At 42.7% G+C, this 22,875-nt stretch overlaps 2 protein-coding genes across 3 annotated transcripts; one reads left to right on the plus strand and one right to left on the minus strand.

The window, feature by feature from the left end:
- Window positions 1–38: 38 nt before the first annotated feature.
- LOC136959306 (CTD small phosphatase-like protein) lies at window positions 39–14,273 on the minus strand. Of its 2 annotated transcripts, XM_067253607.1 has the most exons (8): window positions 13,651–14,273; window positions 6,771–6,928; window positions 6,496–6,528; window positions 5,067–5,168; window positions 4,454–4,510; window positions 3,867–3,959; window positions 3,162–3,347; window positions 39–2,990 (listed from the first exon to the last, which is right to left on the minus strand). In XM_067253607.1, exons 1-8 carry the CDS (start codon window positions 13,724–13,726, stop codon window positions 2,865–2,867), a joined length of 831 nt encoding a protein of 276 aa, XP_067109708.1. In that variant the 5' UTR covers window positions 13,727–14,273; the 3' UTR covers window positions 39–2,864. The 2 variants fall into 2 exon arrangements, with proteins under 2 accessions (XP_067109708.1, XP_067109709.1); XM_067253608.1 differs by lacking the exon at window positions 6,496–6,528.
- A 1,334-nt stretch (window positions 14,274–15,607) lies between these two features.
- Window positions 15,608–22,665, plus strand: hhatla (hedgehog acyltransferase like, a). The gene is made up of 12 exons (XM_067252883.1): window positions 15,608–15,751; window positions 16,735–16,847; window positions 18,146–18,213; window positions 18,304–18,417; window positions 19,018–19,212; window positions 19,610–19,819; window positions 20,011–20,182; window positions 20,296–20,440; window positions 20,773–20,808; window positions 20,920–21,121; window positions 21,229–21,370; window positions 21,604–22,665. Exons 2-12 carry the CDS (start codon window positions 16,742–16,744, stop codon window positions 21,753–21,755), a joined length of 1,542 nt encoding a protein of 513 aa, XP_067108984.1. The 5' UTR covers window positions 15,608–15,751; window positions 16,735–16,741; the 3' UTR covers window positions 21,756–22,665.
- The last annotated feature ends 210 nt before the right edge of the window (window positions 22,666–22,875 follow it).

Raw genomic sequence — 22,875 nt, forward strand, 5'->3', positions numbered from 1 at the left:
GAAGTAACACTGAGGCACGCAGTACAAACAGAACTAGATTTCATAAAAAGGTGCTTTATTGTGATAGGTTTGGAAGGAAGTATGTTGTAAATTATGAATAAAAAATATACTGCAAACAGGGCACAGTAACATCCCTCCCCGTGGCCTTAAGGGACTCGTGAAAAGAAACAGGAAGCCGTCAGGGAGCTCACACTGTCCCTCAAGTCTTCTATGATAATCCTTTGGTTTAAATTAACATACAATATAATGACACACGTATAGCACAAAACTGGAAATTAAGTTCACAAGACATGCATTAAAGAATATTTCCAATACGCCTTTTTATTACAATTGAAAAGACAGCTAATTCAGGAAGTTGGGGGCAAACATACACTCACAGGTAAACCGAGAAATGTTGTAATAAGAAATGGTGACCGGGTGGGGGGGGGGGGGGGTTGGCAGACATTAAAATGTGATGTAGGTGACTTTGAAATCAGTATTGGACAACTTCAGTGTTCAAAAGAGTGATGTGCTTAAGTGGGCGTGAGTGAACAAGTGTCAGAGTGAGTATATCAACCAGGATACGAGAACACAGCGCCCTGTCGTGGAGGTGGAGACCCTAAGGAGCAACCCAACCAAAAGTTGTGAAAGGGATGTTACCGAGCTGAAAGGAGAGGGCAGGGGGTTTGGGGAGAACAACAGCAGCTGGATATAATGGGTAATAATATGCAATTTTTCCAAACCAAATACTGACAAAGGTAACTAGAAAAATATCACAATGACACGAACGATAGTTAAGGAGAAAGTCAGTCCGATAGAGACCAGTACACTTCCTATGAAAGACATTGCATTAAAACCAACACCCTCATCAGCAATTCATAAACATTATCAAATGCTTACGCCAACAACAACAGGTTATGATATACCCATAGGAGCAGTAATATTAGTGTAAAAATGACTGGGATCTCCTATGAAGGATGACAAAGTCTCATACAGGACCTTGGGACACTAATGCATCTAAAAGGTTCTACACATATGAGGCTTTATTGCACTTCACATGAAGATACTTGGAGTCAAGTGTTACCAACAATACTCTTGACATACAGTAGCAACCTTGGAATTTGTGAATGAGAATTGCTTTATGCCTGAGCAGGCAGTAAGGCATCAATGCCATGATGAGGTGCTGTGTGGTCCTTTTACAGTGCCCAAATGTGTTACAACCAAACCTGTATGGCTAGCCGTCAAGTGCTTGATTCCCACTCCTAAAACAATCACCCAGGATAGAAGCTCCCGAAAGGTTATTGCCATGGTTACTACAGCACTAAGAGTATACGGCTCCTCTGGACTTAGGCACTGAGGTGAGGAACTGTTAAGACAGCGTGTGAAGACTGCATCCACACGCCATCTCTACGGACTGGACTGGACCGGACCACTGTTGAATGTCAGAAATCAGAAACAGCACAGTGTGGTTTCAACCTTGACCATTCCTATACTAGATGCTCTGCAGAGACAGGTTTCTCCAGGAGAAACCCTTGTAATAAAACATGGCACTCTACCCATTAACTGTACAAGACCAGTTCATGTGAAACAAGAGAAATATATTTGCAACTGTGTATTGCAAAGGTGAGTTTCAGAGCTCCTCCTATTGGATAGACCAATATAACTGCAGCTTTCAAAATTAGTGTGCAAATAGAAATGACTGGTACTGTATGCTGGTAAAAATTAAATTGTTTAAATGAATAACGAGGATCCAAATGTGTGAGCAGGATCCTTTATCCTTTACACAAAAAGATGGACTGACTCAATTTGCAGTCTAGTCTACTTAAATGGTAATTTTGGATTTTAACAAAGAAAAATATAATTTACTGATGAAATACCAGAACCTTTTAGCTTAACTGAGAAATAAATGATGTATGTATATATATACTGATAAGGGATATTAATGGCACAATATCAGAAACTCAGAGATCGTTTTCCAAATATCTCATAGAAACTAACATGGGGCCACTGTAGGTTAAATTTCACAATTGCAAACATAGTCCGTTGCTTCTCAAAATTAACCAAACACTATGCTAAGTTTAATGAATGACAGCAAGAGAAAATGAAATCACTTCTAGATGATGGCACGAGCAAACTGGAAAAAGATAGAGAATACAATGGAGATCTGTACCCAGCCTTCGATGTCAAAACAAACAGCTAAAATAACTAGCTTTTACCAAAAGACATCTCTGTCTCTCCTTTAAAGCATATCCTTTCTTTGAAGTAAGATTGAAGTACTCTGGAAATACGCCATGTACAAAATATCTCCCCATAAAAACATTCATAAAAGGCACTTGATTCGGTCAGGGAAAAAAAAAAAAAATCACAGTCCTTTCTCCTCCCAAAACTTGCCTGCATAGCAACAATAACAAGGTCAAAAAAACAGATTGAGAACTGTTCTTTTGTTTTTATCACAAATAAAAATCCCCAGATAAAGGATAGGTTTTTGGTTTAAAACAAGCACTTGACCAAATGTAAAACAGTTTCTTAGTTTCCAAACGAAGACTTAAGTTCAGTCCTCTCTTAATATGTGCCCTCCCAGTCTCTAAGTTAACGGACCACAACACTCGGTACACGTTTCTTGAGACTGTGTCATGTTTCCAGCATCTGAAGTGCATTCTGTCAGGAGAAGCCACCAGGAGGCCCGAACAAGGGAGCAGCTGACAGGCCTCCACAGTGAGGCTCCAGAGCACACCCTCGGGGGCAGAGGCATGGGGGGGAAGGGGAGGGGCTTCAAGGGAGAAGTGCTTCTGCCAGAGCCTGAGAGGGTGTGGTGGAGTGAAAGGACCAGAGAGGGAGAGAGATACTGAGAGAAGCACACTGCTGGTGCCGGTCGTCTAGTCCTGCTACCTGCCCCTCAGGTTCTGCAGGACTCCGTAGACCTCCTCCTCTTTGCTTAGTCCCTCAAAGAAAGGCAGCAAGTCCAGTAGCTCGGTGTCGTTCATGTCGTCAAACCAAGACTGGACCGGGACCTGAGGAAGAGGACACAGCCCCACCAGTTAGTCGCTGCAATCAACCTGACAGGTTAACTGAGACACCAGGCTCTGGTGAAGCCAACTCCCAGTCACAGAGACATAATATATATATATAAATATGAGTGAGTGAGTGAGCGAGAGCGAGAGCCCAGAGTGGAGGACACTCACAGCGTTCTCTGGGTGGAAGATGTAGGAGGCGGGGGAGTTGTCAACGATGATGACGTTGTTGAGCTCTCTGCCTAGCCGGCTGAGGTCTTTCACGTAGTTCCCTCGGTGGAACACACAGGATTCTCGGAAAAGTCGGGCCCGGAACACCCCCCACTGGTCCAGCAGGTCTGCCACTGGGTCAGCATACTGAGCAGATCAAAGAGACTGTTAGACAGGGACACATACCAGACAACAGTGTCCCTAAAAACAATTGATAAGACTCAGCATTGGACTAGCAGCAATCTGGTTTCTTCTGCCTGAAAAGACCTTTCTAGAGCAGAGCAAGGAAGGCTTTACTGGAAAGCTAATCAGTTGCAAAGAAAAATCTAAGCTCACTCATTGCCGTCTAACACACCAACCCCAGCTCAAAGCCCGACAAACACAGGGGGGGGGTCTCTGCTCTAACGCGCCCAATAGGGACACAGAGCACACTGAAAGCAGGCGTCTTGGCCACATTGAGACACTTACCCGGGGCTTTGTCAACACTGACAGACAGTGATGCACATGAAGACACAAGGACGGCAAACAACATTAGGACAGAGATAAGAACACGCAGACCCAGACAGCCCTGACACCGTGACAACCACACCACTATGGGACCCGTGAAGGGAGCCACACTGTTACCGTGTGATGGAAATGACGGGACGGACACCAGCTTCCACGTACCTTGGCCAGACTGGCTGTGAACAGGACGCATTCAAACAGCTCGCCCATCCTCTGGAGGAACTCGTCCACGAAAGGTCTCTTCAGCACGTACACCTGCAGAACAAGAACCGGCCTTAGAACGGGACATGCAAATGCTCCCCTGCAGGACCACAGAGTGGCCACAAAGCTGGCTACATGCCACAGAGAAACTCGAGAGATTCTGTGTATTCCGTAGACACCGTTTGTGCCTTGTGTTTGTATTAGTTCTGAATGTGAATGTGTCCATGTATGATTAGTCTTTGGCCGTGCCATGTTTGACTTTCAGGTCTTGACAGAGAGGATTGTAATAGCCCATTGTCGTCATCATCTTCATCTTCCCAGTCAAGTGGCTGTTGCCCAGTGCAAGTAATCATGAATAGGCCAACCAGGATACACACAGCCTATCCTGGATTACTTGAACAGGGTTACAACCCTTCTCTCCTCCTGCAGACTCCCTCACAGGCAGCAGGCACACAAGCTGCTTCACCAAGGCTCAGAAGTTCAATAAGGAGAGTAGTACATCCTTTTATCTGGCTTCTGCTAAGACGTGTGCGGAATCCATACCGTACCTGGTGAACTGTGCCATCTATCTCCACAGGGACTATGAAGTCAGCATTGCTTATGGGCTGTAAACGGGAGAGATAAACAGCAGTATATCAGGGCTTGGGAAGAGAGTGAAGTACCACAATGACACAGCAGAGGAGGCCAGAGCTCTCCGGCTCCACAGGAAACACGCCAACTCAGTTTAAAGAAAGAAAGCAAATCTTCTCCTATCCCTTCTTCCACCAAAACAAATCCCCTCCGCCCTCTCCTCCTCCCTCAAACGCGGTGGAAAACAAGACTAGGAGTAGAACGAGAGGCAGACGACAGGCAGTTGGAGAAACTAGACTAAGTAGAAGGGGAGGGGGCAGGATTAACAAAAGAGTTGTGGATAATGACAAGGCCAACCAAGGTCACTGTTACTGTTTCTTAAAAGAACACAAATCTACATGTAAGGACCGACAGTAATATTAATAAATGATAACATGAAGGAGATTTGCTGGAGGAAAATGACGTTTCACCGTGTTCTTTCTACCAGTTGTCCTCATGGATGACTAATGAATTCAGGCAGACTTAACGGGACAATGCAGGAACCTGACAAAGCCAAATAGAAGTGTTCATAACAGGCTTTCTTCATAATACCTTGAATGAACTGTGGACAAGGGTTTCATCCAGATCGATCACAACACACTTCCTGCCATAGTCGGATGTGTTCATCTCTGGTAAGAGGTATCTGGCTGGGGGCTTGAGGAGAGAGAGAGAGAACAGAATATGGGAGAGACATATAAATACAGAGAGTGAGAGAGTGAGAAAGGATGGCACTAGTATCATTAATGAATGTGTGAGGCTAACTGGATTAGGGAGCAGAGTCAATAGTGACTCACAGAAGCATGACAGGCTTCTCCTGACGACCTAGGTTTTTGACTGAGATAACAGGTATCCCCCTTCACGAGTCACAACGTTCCCAAGCCATGGCACACACTAACCCAGAAAATGGAAAGCTGTCTTTAATCCCCCCAGATTTCTGTCTAATCTGAGGAGATTAAATAAACCAACTCACACATTCTAATAGCATGGAGGGGCATGCAGAGGTTCATGGACGCAGACAGTTCCATTTTCCAAGTACAACACGGACTACACTTGCTGATTCCCTCCCTGAGAAGACTCAGAGGGACCCAGCATCAAGTCCCGATGGGTAGTGTGTGAGTGGGGTTGTACGGCAGCTATGCCTTGCACAGGAAGCTCACAGATGGTACTGTTAGAGGCCCACTGCAAGCAAAGAAATGTGTGCAATAGAGGTAAAAAGAAGAGAAGTAATTCTGATGATTTGAGACAGCTGAAGTACACAGGACACGACTGACATTGTTTGTCATGCGACAGCCAGCGAAAAGATATACCTCAATATGTCCAGGCTTTTGTGCTCGCGGCTTTGATTCAAAATGGAAGGCTAATGTGGTGCTCTCGGGTTAAAAGAACTAATGAAAGGTTCCTTGAGACCACAAAACACCACATTAGGGGTTGTAATTGGTCAGATCTATAACCTTTAAACTAATGAATCTGATTTCCTGTACCAGTCCAGGGTGCAACATAAAAACCTCCAGATTTAATAGCCTTCCAGGGCTCAACAGAGGCAGTGATAAGTGAACCAGGAGTTCACTAAACACTGTTAACTGACGGTTCCCATGATAACAAGCTCAGCTCTAATTCCCTCTTTGACTAATGAGATGAATGAGCTCAGGCCTGTCCCTCACTAAGAGCAGATTCAAGGCCTTGAATTTTGCTTGACACACTCCGAATTAATCTGCAAAATAATTTGGTGGAGTTTAGCGGGCACGTATCTTTCCGCGATTATTTTACAGGTATGTTATGGGGTTAACATTAACATGGTTAATACATTAGTCGAGAGGGAAAAATGCAACAATACTGCACACCGTTCATGCAAGGGATTATTCTGAACCGCAGGTGCAAACTTATTCTTTAACCCCAACAATCCTCCTCCGCAGAGGGTCTGAGGGCTCCAGTCACTCATACGGCATGCACAGGGAGACACATGAGAAAAATAGATACATACACTAGGGACAGGGATGACCTCGACCTGGTCACACTACAACACGAGAGAGAAAAAGAGGGAGGGAGGGTCACACGAGGTTGGAAGAAAACAAAAACAGATGGACAAAGTAAAAGAGAAAATACACACACTTTTACAACACGTGTCGACAGGGGCGTCAAAACAATAGTCATTTATGTTTCTCCAAGATACTTCTTGATAACATCTGCTGCTACTTATGGGTCTTGTCTTTACAAAGTTACTTAGTGAGGTTACTTTGATTGGCGTGTGTCACTCACTTTGGGAGGGGTTCCATTCTCCTCGACAGGTGGAGGCAGGGAGCTGGTGCTGTTGTTGGTGGCGGGGGGTTCCACATTGTAGTTACGGAAGCAGCAGAAGAACGTGCTGAAGATGCCCCGACTCCTCTGTTTCTTGATGCTGCTGTTGGACTGGGAAACTGTCAACACAAGTAGGAGGAGAAAAAGATGAGGCAAAAACTGCTGTGTGTCTATGTGTCTAGACTCTAGACTATATAAAAATAAAATAAAAAGTTCCGGAGGCAAAACTTTACATATTTATTCTTGTTCATTGCTGCCTAAAACTCGTGTGACAGCCATGTAAATACTTATCCTGAACTTCCAACACGACACATTCAAAGTTGATGCAATGGAAAAGGCCGGAAGCACCCAACAGTGTGACGTGCTCACCGGCAGCGTTATTGTGAGAGCCTCCCACCGCGACATCAATGAGCAGAAGTCAGCAGAGATGTGCGGTGTAGACCTGTCCTTAACAAAGCCCACCGATCAGAAAAGAACCTGATCGAGCAGCGTTGGCTTTGCAGCGATGACATCACCAGCCATAGTTAGTCTGGGTTGGCAGAGCATTCTGGCCTGATTAGAAATCCCTTCTCTCATTCCAGGGTTGCATGGCAGAGCCTAAATCAGACACCAGTTCTTTATTAATAGTGACAAGTTGGAAACTGAACACCAACAGTGACTGTTAAACCCCACCCCCCCCACCCCCCCACCATGGCCCTTCTCAGTTATTGGTCAGAGGTACTGACTCCATTTTGAAAGCTTGTCTGTCTGTGTCTCCCCTCTGGCCCTCCACTCTTTCATGTGGCAGGTGAGTGGGTGTAGTGGCAGCAGGAACATAGCGTGGGGGGGGGGTGTTACGAGTCTCCCGCGGAACCCTCTACAAGGTCGCATTCCTCTCCTCTCTCTCCACCCACGCCACCACCTCCCCCCCGTTGCTTGCTCCACACAGGCTGACAAGAAGAACCCTCTTCTACTAGATCTCAACACCTCCAGCACTGAACACACTTTTAGGTTACTATTGGTGGCTCTTATTGGTGTTTTTATACAGTTAGGCAACCCCTGCACATGAATATACAGACACTGCAAAGGGTCTGACCATTCTTTCAAGACCTATCTTTCGGTTCTTGCAAGATGATCCTTCTACTTTTCCAAGACATTAAAAAGATGGAAGGAACACAAAAAAATGGGACCTTGGGACTGCCAGATACAGAAAGATCTCTCGTCTGTTCTGACATCGTCCATACTAAATATTATTATTGTATTTTTTTAATACAGATTTTGAGTAATGATTTTAATCTAGTGTCACTGTGTGGAAACATTCAAACAGTCCAGGAAGCATTCACACTGTGACTAAGCAATGGAACATCGCAAGCTAACCGCGTGATTACCCTTCCACCCCCGCCATTTCTGCCTTTCTCCATCCACCGTTCTCCTTCATCCAGTCAAATTAATCAGTTTCTCTCACTGCGGCACGCTGGGCCGAGTACTCCAATCTAATTCTGTGGCACGAGAACCTTTCAATCCCACCCTGGGAGATCTAGGATGCTGAGGCCAACACACCACACTGTGGGGAACCAAGCGATGAAGGAGCTAGGCCTCATTCGATGTTTCCAATCACCAGCTTCTGACGTGACAAGGCCTCAGTCAGTGAGCTGGCCTCCTCAGTATAAAGCAGCGGTCTTCATCAGATAAGATACCTCATTTACTGGGACGACTGCCTATGCTTCAGAGGGGGTCAACAGACAGCTTATATCAGGCTGCTGGCTCTACCCAGTCGTAGAACCAGTTACCAGGACAGTCAAAAACCAACAGGAGGAGCCTTGCTTGAAATGTACACAGAGAAGGGGAATAAGACAGGAAGCGTAGGAAATTCCAGAAGCTGCCAAACGCTTCCACATAATGAGTGCCAATCTAGGGGAAAGTACCGAATATAACAGGAGTCTGCTCTGCCCTTTCCTTTCATCGCATTTTCTGTTTAAACTGTCGATGACACTCTTAGACAACGATGCATTCCTTATCTTCCTTGTGACTCGACACGGCAACCGGCCTCTTTTCTTGATTTTGGAGCGCTTAATAAAATCATCTTATTATATGGCCTTGGCTTGTATGCATGGCAAGGGATATGTAGAAGTGGATGCAGCACACATCACAAAAGACGGAGTACACAGACAGACGCCATCTTATCATTTACTTAATAACCTTCAACGCACTTCCAAGTCAATTGACCAGCTGAGACATTTATTACTGCCCTCCTCAATTACCAGCAGTCAGGAGGCACTGTGAGAGCCATGAACCAGTCCTCCTCTCAATACTGCTGTATTCCGTCCACATGAAAACTGTTGACACACTCCATAATAAGTTATTAGGGAGTAGGTCTAGATGTGGAAACCGCCACAGTGTGGTCGTCTGACAGCCTCAGGAGAACATGTTCTTTCAGCGTCCCAGCAGGCCAGCAGACTGGACTGCGGTCAAGGCCCAGACTTGTGGGTGGATTGGTGGTTGTTGACACATCGTATGCTTGTGAGGTTGAGCAAGGCCTGGGTGCTCCCCAGGTCTTGCTCATTGCTGGTATTGTACTGGCTGGTATTGTATCAGACAGAACATAATAGGGGAAAGGTGGATTGCTTGAATTGTCCCCCTCTCAAACTATGAAAAATGTTAGTCAAATTTGTGATGTTTTGTGATGTGTAGGTTTTGATTACAGTAGTTTAGGAGAAACATATCCCAAAGTAATGCCATACCTACATGTACAGTGAATAATAGTAGCAAGGTTATGATGATTATATGCTGGTTTGCTACCTCAGGCCAGTATTGCATAGGTCTGCACTACTGTATCACAGTTACAAAGTCCATCAGGTCCACAAATAAATTTGTAGAACATTCAAATGAAAAGTGTTTGCAGCAGGGACAAAATGTATGCAACATGCACATTTCTCTCTTCTGTTTCTTCTTCTTAAAAAAAACCCAATAAGTTTACTAAACTGCATGAAAAACAATACATTTCAAGATTTTGATGCATTGGGATTTTTTCTTCAACACTTAACTGCCTATCACAGTCAAATAGAAACAAGTAACACTAAACAGCAAACTGGAATCAAGCATATATTGAATCGAAATTTGATTAAAAATCAAGAATCGTGAATCGATTTTTAATTGAATCGTGACCCCAAGAATCGATTCGGAGGTACCAAAAGATTCCCACCCCTAGTGAATATGTGTACATGGCACTATATAAAGTATGAATATGTATGGTGTTTGAAGTAAACTAGGCTATCGCTTTAAAATGTGAGTAGTAAACAAGAATCCTTGGCTGTGGGATTGAAATGTTACAGTGAAAATAGATAGGCTTGGTCCCAGCAGTCCATGAAGATTTGCTATATGCCTCCTTAAGAAACCATATTCCAAAAGGGTGCTTCAGTTCTACTACAGGGGAGTCATCTTCAGGAGGGTCAGTGATCATGTAAGAGGAGCTCACTTAACCCACAGAGGAACTGAGGGTCACAAGAAGGCGGGGCACTTTGAATTTCATTGAGTAACTGCTTTAGAATAGCTCAAATCCCCCCTCTAACCCAAAGATGTCTTCCTAATGTTCCTTTGTTGAGTCCACCACTTCAGGAGACAACACTGTATTCACAATTTGCCCAACGAATGGGTGCAAAGAACTGTTATATTGTCCTCAAGTGAAAAGACAGGAGCTTTTCTGGACCCTGTCAACAGTAGTCAATAATATGGAGGTTTACAAGCTAACATGCCAAAGATAATGTATGTGATGGTGGGGGGGGGGGGGGGGGGGGGGGGGGCGGAAAGAAAAGAAAAAAAAAAGTTATGATCAAAGTGAAAGTGCTCACTTTGTGCTAGGGTTGAAACTGAGTGTTCATGGTCCCTGCTGCAGTACCGAGAGCTCAGAGGGGCACTTGGTCTATCTTTAGACTACACAGCCTGACCTGGCAGGTTGACAGTGTGGGGATGGGGGCCACTTGTGTTGGCAGAAATCCAGAAAAGGTCCACTTAGGGCAAAGGTTAACTTCTGTCCAGACAACTTGGAGCCTGTTCAGTAGGGCTGCTCAATAATGGCAAAAATCACAATAATTATGCATTATTCAAAGTGATTACTCTTTGACTTTGGAAATACATTTATTGAACTTAAATAAATAAAAGTTGCAGAACTTTAAATAGGCTACAATTCAACTGGGGTTAACCCTCACCTTAAAATACACACCAGTAGTCAGGAACATTACTGGTTTACGACCCATTGACTAGCATTTGTAGCAGAGTGCTAGCTATGTAGTCACAACAACCCAATATAAATGAGCTGGGGCTGTAACGTGCACATGACTTAGAGAGACTTTGGGCTTTTAGGGAGGGGCGGAAGCACACCGCTGTAAAGGTGCACTGGATTTAGAACACTGTAAAGGTGCACTGGATTTAGAACACTGTAAAGGTGCACTGGATTTAGAACACTGTAAAGGTGCACTGGATTTAGAACACTGTAAAGGTGCACTTGAGTTAGAACACGAGACAAAACTAGAGCATCGTCGCAAATCTGAATGCGGCACAATAGTAGTTTTCAATGATCATAATCGCAAATGTCTGAATTGAAAATACAATTATGAATCACCCAATCCTACTGTTTAGCACATTATCCATATGTTAATCTGAGATAGTATGTCTTGGCTTATCATTATGGGAAAGGCCTTACAGTTGCTCCAATCAAATGCCACTCTCACTCTGAACACCAATGGCTATGCCAGTGGACATGGGCACATGATTTGCAGGAATCTTGGTCATGACTGGGTAGGCCAGCCAGGAGAGAGGAGTTGAACATTAAACAATAATAAAATGCATGTTGCAAGGACAAATAGTTAAGGGGTAACACTTCTAACCAAAAACAGCGAGTCCAATTTGATGTCAGTCTTGACACAGAGGAATGCATGCAGCCATCTGTCAGTTTTCACTGATCTATCTGCTCTCAATGCTAAAATGACTTATTCTGCCTATCTATGCAAAGCATGTGCTCTTTCCAGTAGACTGGAGTGTCCTCTAGAAGAAGGGGGCAAAAAAAGATTGTAGACATCCAATCCTCGTTATAATGTTAATGTTTGCATTGGACCCTCGGGCAGAATGCTGTATGACTCATCCAGAGCTTGAAGTGTGGGGAATGTGGATGTTGGTGTGTGTGTGTGTGTGTGTGTGTCTCTGTGTGTTTGTGTGAGTGCCCTCAAATATGACAACCACAGAGACACTTTCCAGCTCTGTTCCTTCTCTGCTCTCTGGGCCAGCATCACTGGGGAGAGGAACAATGTCATCAGAGTTATGCACTGAGCAAGCAGCTCTCAAACGTTAACCTGGACTATTAAGAACACAACATTTCTCCCTCTGCAGCCAGTAATGAGGGCACCACATAGACAGTGTATGGTTGTAATAATAAACATGTGCATCATCTTCCCAAAGTTCCATACCACTGTATCATGTGTTTCTAAACAGTACTGGGGCATCACCAACCTTAGCACATTACATTGCACCAAGAGCAATTTATGCTTGGCCATCAGCAGGCACCCAGGCAACAGTCGGTGTCTGAGCAGTGCTAATCGTTAACAAGATTACAACAAAAGCGATGTCCACTAATGAAACAACAGCACAAGTCATTTATCACAGCGTTATCTACTCAAAGCCACTTCTGAATGAAATCATTTTGTTTTGATTTCAGGCTCAGGTTAAACATATCAATCAAGTCATCTGACTATGAAAAAGGACCAGAGAGTAGCCTGGATGAGGTTCATTTTCTATTGGTCTGTATCTCTCTCTGTTCTTCTAAATAGGTGACACCGTCATTGTTTTTTCAATGAGCATGAGTAAGCCTTCTAATGTGTGTGACCCGATTATCCTAAATGACCTTTGTAATTTTCTGTTTGAAACAACCTTTTTTGTGGCTACTGTGTCGGCAAATAGTCTTTCTTTATTCTCACATATAGGACCTTAAAGCTTAAGCTGTAGGCTAGTTCTGTGCTGTCACAAGGCCACATGAACAAACACACTCTGATCTGGAAACATGGTGTCCTTCTCTGGGGTATATGTGACTTGGAAAAGCTGCTTTAGGACTGTGTACTCAATGTAACACGTTATCCAAGTTGAGATAAAAGGAAGGCTTAATGTACATTGTAGTATTGTGGGTAAATGTCAGCATATTCAAGTCTACCTTTCAGACCCTAGTATTGCACCACCACATCACATCAAAACTCTGGCTTACTTGATTACTCTAATTATTATGGGGCGACATAACAGCTGTAGTCCTGACATATATCCAGCTAAATATTTAACAGTGAAATAAAACGGGATACCTCATCACGGCCGACACCTTCATAGAATATTATCAATGCCATGCACAGAAATAAAGTGACCTGTTGTAAAAACACACAGTCGCGGTTTATCCCACTACATGATATTTCACTCCTCGACTATGGAAACTACTGGCAAGGAAGCCAAACACATCATACATCAATTAAGTCTAGCTGAATGTCCGTAAAACAAATGGTCTGTATAAATCATGTTAGTATTGTACAATGACATAAAACTGCAATTAAACATTATGATCGGAACCGAATGGGGACTACGGAATTAAAACTGCACATAATTGTTCGAACCGACTAACCTTCTCTCATCCCTTAAGATGTGCACAATATATTGCAGTACAACGTTTTGTTTTCATGAGTTAGAATCCAGCTGAGCTTCCTAAATATAACTAGTAAACTATAAATGCACGCCCAATAGATACAGGACCGCAACAATGGCTAGCTGATAATGCTAGCTAATGCTAGTTATGATCAACATTAGTCTAGCTATATTATAGGCTGCCACTACTTACCCTTTTCCTGGTTGAATGATATGATCTCTTCCTCCTTGGGGTTAGAAACCTGTGTGATTATGGACGTATGGTCCATTGAGACAGATGGTTATTCTCCTCTTGGTTAATGAATGTTCAGACAGCTAGCTCGGTAGCTACCTACGTGGGTAGCTATTTTCTCTCTCCCTACCTGGTAGCTAGCTAAAGTAGCTTGTTCAAGAACGCTAGCTATTGCGTTAGCAAGCTAGCTGTCAACCAGATAGCTAGGTGAGCTGGCTAGCAAGCTAGTGGTGGTTTGGCAAACGTAAAATTCCTCCACCGACCTCAGAATATCCTTGTAGCTAGAAATATCTTAATTTGTTAGCAACATCCAAGGCTAGTGTGGGAAGAACACACTCCAACGTAATGTAACTGGATAGTTCGCAAGCCAGCTAGTAAAAAAAAAAAAAAAAAAAAAAAGAAATACGACAAGAGACTCGAGTTTGCTAGCCAGCTAACATTGCTGTTCCATTCGCATTTCACATAAATTTGACGTTATTGAATACTGGTGAAATTGTGCAAAAACGAGAAATAAAGCGTCTCTCAAGCTATGAAACAAATGTGAAGACAGTTTCAATATTCCAGTCATATAAAATTCACTTTTTAAAGAAATGGTATCCGACAAGCAGTTTGTGTCCAACATGGAGGCGCCATGTATTTGATATTCGCGAGATGGATCAGGCAGGAGCACTCAAGTTGGAGGGGGGAGGTTTCAAGGATTCTCTCTCCCTCCCTCATAAATTGAACCAGCCCCAAGTGGTAGTTGTGTCATAGGCTACTGTTATGAGACTATTGTAATCATTTGAATATTTTGAAGAATCACTGTTAGCCAAATATCTCATTAAAAAAGAAAACTATAGAAATTGAGAGTGCCTGAAACGCCTAATCTGCTGTAACTCTCTAGATTATTAATTGGCCAGGTTCGAGAACATATCTGACTACGCATCATTTCTTTTAATCAATACCCATAGGCCTAAACCTTAAAACCATGTTTTAAGTGTGTAAATTACTGTAATCACACGATGCATGCATTAGGCCTGTCACTATACAATTTATTAGTCTATTTAAATGCAATTTAAATGTAATCATTATATCTACGGTGTTTAACATTAAAAAAAATCTGGAAAACATCACACACCAGTTCCATTGCCTACATTGTTCACATGCCTCTGGTTACGTTGTTAGGATACTGTTCAACTGGCAGAACAAGGACGCCCCCTAGTGTCTATTACTTGTCAAAAAGCTTGAATCGCCAATTTATGCTCTACTGCAGGCAAACCAGTCATGGAACATAAACCGATGAGCTAAAACATTATGACCACCTGCAAAACCCACAATTGTGTCACTGATTGTGAACCAAAACATTTGCATCAGATCCTTCAAGTCCTCTAAATTGCGAGGTGGAGCCCCCTTGGATGGCTCGGGTACCCTAACCCTATCCCCCCCCCCCCCCCCCCCCCCCCCCCCCCCAAATGCTCCCCACCCCCCCCTGGCGAGATGCTCTGACCAGTAATCTGTCCATACTATTTTGGCCCTTGTCAAAATTGCTCAGGCTTTGACTCAATGCATCTAGCACGCAGACGATAACTGTTTTCTTATCATCCATATATCAACTTTCTTATCATCCATATATCAGATGCCTCATTGAACTCTATATTGTATCCTATAGAGTTGATATTTAATATTCAGACGATTAAAAGTTGACCCAAAGTACAAACATTTAAGACAATTTTCGTTTTAAAGAATGTGCATTTGGATATATTTTACTAAAAGTGAAAACCAGTGAAAGGTTTTCCATTCCTGCCGTGCGTCTGTATGAGAGACATTCTCTGGACCACCAGCCATTGCAGTTTTGAAAGATAAATATATCTTGTGGGCACCCCCTCCCTGCGTTAAGTTCGCAACATCCTACCGGCTGCGGCTGGCTATCATAGGGTAGAGCACCGGCACTACCATTAGCAGGACGGATGAATTAGTATATCGCATTATCCATCCTTTTTAACTTTTATTTTTGCATTTTGAGGAGGGGCTCCAATAAACATTGTCCCCAGCACTCTGACCAACAGTGAAAATCGGATACAAGGTCAGTAACATAAAAGCACTTTCCAATTCTTTCCTTGTGCTTTTTTGCATGATGCAGTAGTCTGGATACAGTGAGAACAATTCAGTGTACAATTTACATGCTGTCAGCGTAGGCGCAATGACGACTTACGCAATATAGCCTAATCATTCTATTTGTATGCAACACACTCCTGCTTAGACCTTCATGGTAATAAAAGGATCTCGCAGAAACATACGATTTATTATTCCAACTTAGATAAACAACTTGTTATTGCTGCATATCGGGCCTAGAAAGAGTGGTTCTCATCTTCACAATTATTCTTCAATGGAACTTCTTTATTCATGTCTCTGTATTCTAAAGCTCCATTATTGGTTATTCAAGGCAGTGCAAATTTACACTCTGGGTCCAGGGTAGCCTGCGTCTCAGATTATAGCACTGCAGCAGCTGTACCGTGGCGGCAAGCAACTGCAAGGGCTATAATAGGAAGAGAGCTAGAATTGCGCAGCTGACGATGCTGATTCTGAGGAGCTACGAGGCGTTGCAGACCAATTTAAGTCGCCTGCGCGACTGTCCTGGCAGTCATTTAGACTTATTAGTAGCACGTCAGTCAATTAAAGTCCTTTGCATGTCCATAATTACACTAAAGTATACACATCGCTTGACGTTCAAGGTAGCCTAACTTGACAGTTAATAACCGTTTGAATGAAGGACATTGGGGTAGGCCTACATTCCAACTAAACTGGATTCCATGTGGGTCATAGATCGTGTTCCAGGGTTACATTCAGTATAGCCTACTAGCCTGTTATATGAGGAGTGTACATTAGCTAATGGGAAAAACATTTCAGATACCAGAATCTAAACCCACTGTACCCACTGTAGCTACCACAAATAAGGCATACAGTACATTCATGTACATTAGTTGGATATATTTACACCACATTCCATATGTTTGTATTCATTCCATGTGTGTGTGTGTGTTTATGTCTGTATGTGTGATTCTAAAGATTCAAAATGGGAATAAAGGCTGCCCTTCCCAAATTGGAGCTGTACCTCTACACAACGGTGCTTGCAATTGCTTTGGTGTGGGCCGGGACCTGGATACTTGATGCTTCCAGTGGTGAGTGGTCTATCCTTGCCTTTGAGCAAATGACTTGTCAATAACAGTGTCATTATATCTTAATTTATGAAGGATGCACATTTCTGAATTTGCTGACTTATCATAGGCTACTTAGTTACACTTGTCTTTGATAGCTAAATCCATTAGGGTGCCTGATTTGTGCTTCTCTGATTGAGAGAACCCCGTTAATATTCCTATTAACTTTACATTATACAGGTGAGACAAGAAGAACCGTTTTTATTAGAAACTAACTCCCACTCATCATAGCCTCATGAGGATGAGCATAATCTTTCTCAGAATGGGCATCAACACAGAAAGCCAACATATCTGTCCGTTTCAGTAGGCAGTCATTTGGGGAATTTGTCAATATTTTTCAGTAGCATGCTGCAGTCAATTTTATCATCAATTGATCTGAATACACAGGGTAGATTATGTAACCTTGGTGTCTGCATGTGCAGGGTACTAAGGAGGTTACAGTCTGTGCTGTCAGATAGTTGAACAGAGCGCATTGTCTGTCAGTGTTCTGTCTCTTCGATCTACACAGCCATTCACATTTCATCTTTGGCCCATTAAATATGGCTGAATTAAGGATGTTGATTGAAAAAATATTTTTGTCATGCAGTGGCCTCTCTCTCTCTCTCTCTCTCTCTCTCTCTCTCTCTCTCTCTCTCTCTCTCGTACTCTCTCTTTCAAAATATGATATCCCTGTTTAAGGCCATTAGTGTAATCAGAGGAACCTGTGGACAGGTATTGCCAGTGTATGTACCTGTGAACTGAGGACATCCGTAGTGAGTGCCTATTTATTGATGTTCACAGTACTTTCTTGGGTAACCTAGTGTACATGATCTTTTTATTTAATAACAGTGTTAGTACAGAATGCTTGTTTTTTTTGCACAATGATTATAATCAACCAAAATAGATCAACGCTCAACTAATGTAGACATTGTTCTGTTAAAAGCTTTGTGATAAGAAGCTTATGACACTTTTGAGTGTTTACTGCCTGTTAGCAAAATCCACTCCCAGGATCAGTGCTAACATATAGACAATGTAAATTATGTTTTGGTAACAGTATTTGACTACAGATTATGTTAGAAACAGACTATAGAACAGGATATTTAGAGAAGAATAAAATAAAATCAAACAAGATGAAACTGGGTTGTTTCATCGGCTGCATATTCTAACAAGGGGGCCCTTCAGAGATTTTAATTGTATGGAACAGTTCATATTTCACAATATAATCCATGTCAACATACTGTGTCCTCTGTGTCTAGTAAAACTGTCCCTTTACTGATTTCCAGAGAATGTCAACAGGAAAGCATTCAAGCAGAGTGTGAAGCCAGGATGGCACTATTTTGGCAGGAAAATGGCAAGTTTCCATTAGACTGTACAACCATTTAAATGTACATTTGTAATTTAAATTGTACCTTCTATCGTTTAATCCTTTCTTCATTTTCAGGATGTTGCTGACTTTGAATGGGTGATGTGGTTCACAACATTCCGCAATCACATCCTTTTCGCTCTGGCTGGTCATGTGATCTTTGCCAAGATCTGTTCCCTGCTCTCTCCCAAGGTGTGTGTGTGTGTGTGTGTGTGTGTGCACATGTCTCAGTACAGTTTACCTGCAATGACTGTATGAAATAGATAGTTTATTCTGTGTTCCTGCATGACTTATCTGACTGATTTGTAATTAACTTGATTCGTCTAGTATGTGTATGTATGCATTCCTCATCAATTCTAGTTGAGAAATGATGTATTTAAAGGAAATGTGTTTACAGTATGTCAGGCTTTATGCAACAGTTGATGATTCAATTATGTGTAGTTCTGCTTGAATGTATGTTTTGCTTGTGTGTGTATGTTATTGTATGTTTTGATTGTGTTCTTATCTGTTCTTCCAATGAAGATTGGTATTTATGGATGCAAGGTAACACTGACCTAACATGTTTCCTAAACAACCCCTTCGCCACACATCTCATACAAACTGTCACTGTACATTCAAACTGTTTGTATGCCATCATCATTTTTCACAATTTACATGCATGGTGTACTCTTATAACAACACTAGCAGATAGTCTGACATAGGATGTATCTGAAATTGCATACTGGATTATAAGACATGGTTACATCACTCATTGTCACACCTTTGTAATGAACATTGGCTTCTCCTCCACAGCGCAGGTCTCTGATCTTTGGCGTATACGGTGCTGTGGCAGTCCTTATCACCATGGGCTGGACCTTCATGACGCTGGTGCTGTCTCACTGCATCATCCTCTACAGTGTGTCCCTGGTCAAGAGGAAATGGATCTGCTTCCTGGCTGGTATAGCTAGTCTGGCCTCCATCAAGATGGAGCCCTTCAATAGCTGGCAGGTCAGTTGTATTGGGAGGAGAAGCCAGCAGTGCTAAGGACCATGGGTTACAAGGTTCTCTGGATGAGCTTGTTTAGGTCACAGATTTGTATTTGGCAAATGAGATACCATTAGTTCAGGGATGCCCAACCCAAGGTTGTTCCTGGAGAGCTACCACCCCTAATCCAGCACACAAGATTCTAGGAATTGGCTGGTTAACAAGATGAACAATCTTTGTTACAACTAGGGTTGGAATGAAAACCTCCAGGAAGGCATGTCTCCAGGAGAAGCGTTGGTCTGCCCTGCTTTTGGGTGATCAAATATGCACCATCTATAATCGAAGGATATTTTGTGGTTCATGAATGTTATACATGAATGTTGTGATCCCATGATCATTATGTATCTGTTCTGTACCCCAGGAAAGCTTAGTGACCGGCTCCTTTGACCTCCAAGACATCCTGTTCTATGGAGGGTGTGGCTTCAGCATCATGCGCTGTATGAGCTTTGCCCTTGAGAACTGTGAGAAGAAGGATGGGAACTACTCACTGTCTGACTTGCTCAAGTACAACTTCTACCTCCCCTTCTTCTTCTTTGGACCCATCATGACCTTTGATCTTTATCACGTTCAGGTGAGGAGGACTAAAAGGGTGACTGCGTCAGTTTATTCCCGAATTCATCTCGTTGTGTTTATCTTTTCTTAGTAAAAGCCAACGTATGCATATTATATGTACAGGATATTATGTACATTATGCATGCATGTCTAATATTTTTAATTTCCACTGCAGTTCAAGTTAGTTATTTTGTCTGTGCAACACCCCAGGCCAACAACCCTAACCTGACGCGCAAGGAAAGAGAGATATGGAACATCACCACCCAAGCCTTAGTGCATCTGGGAGCCATTCTGGTGGTGGATGCCTTCTTCCACTACCTCTACATCCTGACCATCCCCAGTGACATGAAACTTGTCAAGCAGCTGTCTGACTGGTCTCTGGGTCAGTGAGTGTTCCTGACTCAAACTCTAACTAAGCCTGAGGGTCAACTGAAATGCTATTAAGTTCTTTTAATCAATATTCGAAAGATTAATTTTATCCTTGTACCTTTGTAGCTGGTCTAGCGTACTCCAACCTAGTGTATGACTGGGTGAAAGCAGCGGTCATGTTTGGAGTCATCAACACTGTGGCTAAGCTGGACTACCTGGACCCTCCCCAGCCACCCAAGTGCATCACCATGCTCTATGTCTTTGCTGAAACGTAAGTGTGCACCAGTGGAAGTTAAGCAAAACTTTGTAATCCATAGTGTACAGTAGAAGACAGACATGTAGGTAAATTACCCCCCCTCCTTCAACAGTGTAATTGTAATAGATGTATTTTGATTATTAGATGTGCTGCACTTTACAATAGTACACTTAAAACATATGCCAATTTTACAAGTATGGTAATTTCTTCCAGTGGCAATGTTAGAAAAAACACAACATCCATAAAACAGTAAAAATTGTTTGTTGTGTGACCAGTGAACAGAAACCATGTCTGTTATACAGTATGATGTCATAAGATTTACACAGACAACTGTTTTTTATTCTCAGGCACTTTGATAGAGGCATTAATGACTGGCTGTGCAGGTGAGTGTTTCATTGGAACGTTTTCCATGAGATCCGTGACAGAATTTTGCATTCCACTTCCTTTGCAATGATGTCTTGACTGAGCCTAAATGAATGTCTTCTTCCGAATAGGTACGTTTACGACTACATTGGAGGAAACCATGACCAGATTTTCAAGGAGCTCTTGGCCACCATCTGCACCTTTGCCATCACAACTCTATGGCTGGGTCCTTGTGAATTGGTCTACATCTGGTCCTTCTTCAACTGTTTTGGTCTCAACTTTGAGCTGTGGGTTGCCAAGTTCTTCTCCATTCGACCCTTCTCCAGCATTGAGGTAAGTTCTAAAATGGCCGAATATCCAATAACCCTGTCACCTCCTAAGGACAAGAAAAATCTGAAATCATGTACTTGATTTGGCCTTTCTGTTTCGTTGCTCTGCAGTATGCTATGGGTGAGGCCATGTCTCGTAGGATCAGAGGGGTGTTCAACGCTGTCAACTTCTGGACCATCGTCCTCTACAACGTTCTTGCTCTCAACAGCCTGGAGTTCGCCAAACTGGTGGGCAATCGCCTGATAGTTAAAGGTACGTTTATCAGTGGCATTCCTGTGGTATTCAGTCAAGTCGTTCAAATTCAGCTTATTAATTGAGCCTACATGTACATGCAGACACATTTCAGCCAGATATAAAACTCAAGATAGAACCTGAGCACATAAGAAAGAGGCATCACTATGCATCATTGTCTTGTTCAGCTGGGATGAGATGAACTGTATATGAAAGGGGGAAGCTGAAATAGGTGCTGTCCTCCTCTGTCCCAGGTTTCCCACTGTCCTCGCTCTCTGTGCTGCTGGTGACCTACTGTGGCGTTCAGCTGGTGAAGGAACGGGAGCGGCAGCAAGCTCTGCTGGAGGATCCAAAACCAGTGGAGGCCCCAAAGCCTGTGGAGGAGATCAAAGAGAAAGCAGAGTAAAGGAATGAGGTGTCAGTTGGTTGAGGACCTGAACAAACCGTCCCTCTCACCATTTAACTTACTTGGTCTTCCTGTATGTAACCAGGCCAACAACACCTCATTGCTTACATTATACCAGTCTAGCTTTAGTTTGACATACAAGGCCTTGTTTTTAACTTTGAAATGTCCTGAAGTGCACTTGCTGTAGATAATCACCACATGTTCTTCAGCACAAATACACAATAGTGCATTTTATAGTCACATTTTAATCTAAGAAATGCTTTTTAAAGGTATAGGCATGCCACATATTTTATGCAAAAAATAATATATTAAAGCTATATTAAAATGGAAAGTTCAATGTTTTGTTAAATGTATCAATCATCTACTCTAAGGATTTGTCTTTTGTCTGGATAAGACACAAACAAGACAAAAATAAATCCCAACTTTAAGCAGTTCATCCCACAACTCTTTACATTAAGGTTATAACATCTTACTAAAATAATTTTGTCCCGGAGCCTGGTGTGAAGCCTTTACATGGTGCAAAGATCCTGGCTGTTCACCTCCCCCTCCTCTTTTATCTTCTGCAAGAGATTAGATGTGGCATTTCAGCATATCTCTCTTAGCCCCTCTCACATGATTCAGACTGCACCCATGCCAGGGTTCCTGGTCACACTATCAAAGCCAGTGGGTTTCAAAATCAGGGAATATAGGTCAAGCAGAGTCCTGTCACCAAAACCTGCTTTTTGTCTCCTGTGATGGATAATGTAGGCTACACTGTGTTCATTCTCTGTAACTCTCCACTCAGGTTTCTATGATATTTTGGTCATTTATTTGCCTGAATTGGGGCCATCAAACTATCATTTATTCTTGAAGATATGTTTCTGTTCAGGCTGTGATCTGTCGCAATAAAAGAAGAAACTGGTTTTGATAATCCTCCATTTTATGAAAATGTTGTTGCAATTTATTAAAATATATTAGCACACACTCTGCATATTAAGAAGAAGGTTCGTAGACACTTTATACTGATTACTATTCCCTTTGAAATTGCTTTGAAAAAGATTATACACTAAACACCACAAGAGGGCCTCCTCTCTCGCTTCTACTTTATCACTACTCATGTTGTCTTATGACACATGCATTG

The sequence above is a fragment of the Osmerus mordax genome, chromosome 16, assembly GCF_038355195.1.
Source record: "Osmerus mordax isolate fOsmMor3 chromosome 16, fOsmMor3.pri, whole genome shotgun sequence".
In the NCBI taxonomy this organism is placed as follows: Eukaryota; Metazoa; Chordata; class Actinopteri; order Osmeriformes; family Osmeridae; genus Osmerus; species Osmerus mordax.

What these genes read in the sequence shown, in the direction of transcription:
- LOC136959306 (XM_067253607.1), bottom strand. Translation starts at nt 13,726, where the DNA reads ATGGACCATACGTCCATAATCACACAGGTTTCTAACCCCAAGGAGGAA. An exon ending in AGAATGGAACCCCTCCCAAA is followed by an intron (nt 6,529 to 6,770) that starts GTGAGTGACACA and finishes CTCGTGTTGTAG; the next exon opens with TGTGACCAGGTCGAGGTCAT. An exon ending in AGGTCATCCCTGTCCCTAGT is followed by an intron (nt 5,169 to 6,495) that starts GTATGTATCTAT and finishes TCTCTCCTCAAG; the next exon opens with CCCCCAGCCAGATACCTCTT.
- hhatla (XM_067252883.1), top strand. Translation starts at nt 16,742, where the DNA reads ATGGGAATAAAGGCTGCCCTTCCCAAATTGGAGCTGTACCTCTACACA. An exon ending in ATTAATGACTGGCTGTGCAG is followed by an intron (nt 20,809 to 20,919) that starts GTGAGTGTTTCA and finishes TCTTCCGAATAG; the next exon opens with GTACGTTTACGACTACATTG. An exon ending in GACCCTTCTCCAGCATTGAG is followed by an intron (nt 21,122 to 21,228) that starts GTAAGTTCTAAA and finishes GTTGCTCTGCAG; the next exon opens with TATGCTATGGGTGAGGCCAT.